General features: G+C 41.3%; 1 protein-coding gene across 1 annotated transcript; it reads left to right on the top strand.

Annotated features, from left to right (window-relative positions):
* Positions 1 to 966: 966 nt before the first annotated feature.
* Positions 967 to 2817, top strand: LOC137258687 (toll-like receptor 4; the record flags this gene model as incomplete). The annotated part of the gene is made up of 1 exon (XM_067796380.1): positions 967 to 2817. A coding segment is annotated over one exon (1851 nt), but the record flags the coding sequence as incomplete, so codon positions are not given.
* Positions 2818 to 4037: the final 1220 nt, after the last annotated feature.

The following is a 4037-nucleotide window of genomic DNA, read 5'->3' as shown; positions in this document are numbered from 1 at the left end:
TGCTGGAGTGTCGAAATAAGCTTCTGAAGCATGTCGAATCAAAACGTGAGAAGAAAAATCAGAATTATCTCCCTTAGAGACCTTTGATGGACCGCAAATAAAATTCGTGAATCGAAGAAGAGTTTTGTAAAAATTGACAATAAGAAATAAACATATAAATCCTACGACACGATTCCTGTTCCCCTGAAACTTTTATGTTTAAAAAATATAGGTTCAAATGCTACATTTGATCATTAAATCTCATCTCCAACATTAAGACATTTCGATTGCCAGTATACAAACTCGCACCCTATGTCAACATCCATCAAGTTAACTGATGGGTTGTTTGGTTGTTTCACGTTCCGTCACTGTAGCTCTTTGGCGTATTTACCGTAAAAACACACATAGACACATAGACAGATTCGGGTTTTCCCATCCTCAGTTTTGTGTACCTAACCTTATTACATCTGTTGTCACATTCACCAAGTTTTTCCTCATCTGGGACACAGCAGATCTGAAGCAGTCCAGGGTAAAGGGTTGTTTAGTTTGACGGCACGTGTGTTTGCGCCGGGTACACAGTGTGGCAATAAATTGGCCTCTTCAGAAGAAAGAACCCGTGGAACAAGTGGGGACAGTGTTCCCGGTCCGCCCTTCCTTGTACATCTTCTCATATCAATACTGGTTGCAGGGCGGTACGTATAAAACATGGGCCCGAGCTGAGTGTACAGCATCCACGTGTTTTCCTGATCCAGAAGACCAGAAGAGATGCATTCAAAGAATGAAATTGTTCTCGTAGGTGACAGGAGTCTGTAACCGCCATATTGCCCACGTTACCGATGAATTAGGAAGCAGTTTGTGTTGGATTAAGTGTTTGACTGCACACTGTAGGAAACAGCGAACTGGATGTACCAGCGAAAGTGATGATGATGTCAGGTGTGTGGTAAAAGCCTGGAGTCAAGCACCCGGTAACACCTGCACTTACTGACAATGGCGGCAACTCTCCATTCCTGTCCGTTTATCATGGGAACGAACATCAAAATGTTGTTATTTTACACTTTGACAGTGTTTGCTGTAACAGGTATCAAGGCCAATAACTCTTCAAGTTCCATTAGCTTGATTCCACCAAAATGGGACTCTATGTGTCATCTGACTCTCGGCAACTACACAGTGGTTGAATGTGAAATAGGACACAATGACACCATCAAGTGGAGGTTGGACGAACTAGGAAACTGGACAGTCAGCAACAATGTAAATGTATCATACCACTTGAATCTCCGCTGTGTAGATGGCGCTTCAATATCGCTCCCCTGGCCGTTCAAATCCCCGGGTCTAACTGGATTAACCGTTTCACACTGCGGTATAGAAGATTACTACAAAGACTATCAACGTCATTTTGAAGGTTATCCTGACAGACTAGAGACGCTTTTGATCGAACAATGCGTTTTCGTGGAATACGTGATGGATAGCATTAAGGTTTTAAAAGGGCCTACAACAAAAGCCTTTGTGTGTGGACAGAGCGACAGTATAACGAAGTACTCTCTCAGAAATAACAGCATAGAGAGTAGAGGACAAATTTCGGACATTTATGAGTCAAACATTACCGACTTTAATGATGAAATTAACACGATTGGGATTCAGTGTAAGTTCCCATCCCTTCAGACGATAGAGAACACTCACAATGAATACTTATCAGAACGTCATTTTGAAGTCATCGGCAAGGACCGTAACTACCCGTCCCTTACACACTGCAACTACTCTCACAACTTCATCAACAAGTTGCCTTTGGTCTTTCAGAACTTCAGGTCATCGTTTCCGATGTTGGAAGTTTTGGATCTGTCTCACAATCTCATAACAGTTTGGGATTTCACGTTCCAGGTAACGTCATTAGTTAAATCTACGCACATTGACCTTCGTTACAACAACATCACAGGGATAACGCTGGGTGACATGGAAACACTGAAAGGATTGGAACCAGCGTTCGTTGACATCCGGGACAATCCGATATCGTGTGATTGTTCAATGAAGGCGTTTATAAAAGAACTGAAATCTGGTTCTGTGTTTGAACCAAACATGTTGAAATATAAATATATCGAAAATATGACTTGTGTCACCCCTGCGTCTTTTAAAGGGATTCGTCTGAAAGATTTCAACTCGGAAACCCTGTCCTGTGAGAAGCATCATTCCCACTGGTCATATCCCTCTGTGATTTGTGCTTCTGTTACTTTGATCATCCTGCTCGTGATTCTCTTCTGTATATTATACCCAAATCGGGAGTTACTTAAGATTCTGTGTGTGACTAGGCTTAAAGTCCTCCCTCCGTTGACAGCATGGGACACCGCCGTCAAGAACTATGACGTCTTCATCGCAGCTTCAGATGATGACGAGGACTGGATATTGGACAATCTTCTGTGTCAATTAGAAGACATCGAGTTGATTGACGATACTGAAAGTGCTCGAAAAACCAGAAAGGTAAAGGCGTGTGTTCCCGGACGTGACTTCCGGCCGGGGGCATTCACCGTTGATGAAATCATTGATAAAACAGAGAAAAGCAGACGGACTTTCGTAGTTCTGTCCAGAGGTTTTGTGGCATCTAGAATGTGCGGGGAGATGTTACGTCAAGCTTACTTCCAGAGCATAATTGAACGGAAATGCCATTTGGTTTTTCTGAAAGTTGAGCAAATTGATTTAGATAGAATGGACTCTACCCTGAGGAGGAGTTTAAAACTGTACACTGTACTGGATGTCACCAACAGGTATTTTTGGGACAGGATCAAGTTTCTCTTGAAGACCACGTCCCAGAAAGGTTGTGCTAACAATGCAACAACTGGAGAGCCTTAAACCTGATCCACATTAGCATAAAGCTTTTGATGTGGTGGGGCCGTTGGAAATAGCATCGAAGAAACAAAGCGAATGTTCAATGCAAATTCAAACAGTATTTAAAATATTACATGTCACTCTATCTCATTATATGAAAAGGGCCCAAGAAGTCTCCATGTGGGTAACTCACGTACAGATCTCTCTGGACATATTCCTTTGTTTTTCAAGTGAAATGCCTTCTGGGTCTACCCATAAAAAGCAACAAAAGGAAGGAAACACAGATATGACGGAACGGTAAGTATTGCATAGGTTGAGCTCTCAGATTCAGCAGTCGAACACAGACGTCAGTGATGTCGTATGAGAGTCCCCTGCTCTTATGTAGATAACCTAGTCATCTTGGTTATCACTAGTTTCCTGGTACTGATAGTTATATGATCAACTATCCTCCAGTTAAACTTGGTGTGTTGGGTCATTAGTAGAGTGAACGTTGTAGCTGACTGACACTTGTAAAGACAGACAGATTCCTCGTAACATGTTCATTAGGTAAGGTCATTGTATAAACCGATTTTCTGTCTGTCCTCTGTTGACATGATCCTGTAAATTGACAGTGTGATTGTACCATAATAACAATGTAATTTCCTTTTGATATTCCATATAAAGACTGATGTATGTTGTACAGGATACCGTATCTCATGTCACTGTGTCAAGGTGAGTGAGTGAATGAGTTTATCAGGTTGTGTGGATTGATGGAAGGGGTGCCCGAAATGATACATTTATCAGATATTTACAAGTCCGTTGGAGTTGAAGTCCGTTAATTGCTTGAATATTGCTTATACCGACGTAATACTTATTTCATTCACTCACCATGGCGGGCCTGGATTCGAACCCATTCAAACATGGCGCGAATTGTGGCACTTTAGGCGACTGATATGTGCCACCAAACATCGTAGGATCGTTTGATGTATGTTGTTTATGTTCTACATTAATAACCTCGCATTTCGCAGTCAAGGTCAAGGCAGATATTGTGCAAGTTCATTTTTTTCAGGTGATCTTCTTAAAATGTAGTTGTGTGTTTTAATATATAGTTGTGTGTCTTAAAATATGTCTTTTACGTTTAGAACGTTACGAAATAACTCTTTATCTGCACATATCCGTCTTCTTTTCACATCCTTTTTGAAATGAGTTTAAATATGTATATATTAGAGGGAAGCGAAATAAATCAGTTCCGTCTTCACAATAGC

This window comes from Haliotis asinina, chromosome 12, assembly GCF_037392515.1.
Source record: "Haliotis asinina isolate JCU_RB_2024 chromosome 12, JCU_Hal_asi_v2, whole genome shotgun sequence".
Taxonomy (NCBI): domain Eukaryota; kingdom Metazoa; phylum Mollusca; class Gastropoda; order Lepetellida; family Haliotidae; genus Haliotis; species Haliotis asinina.
This window is presented reverse-complemented; position numbering and strand designations above follow the sequence as displayed.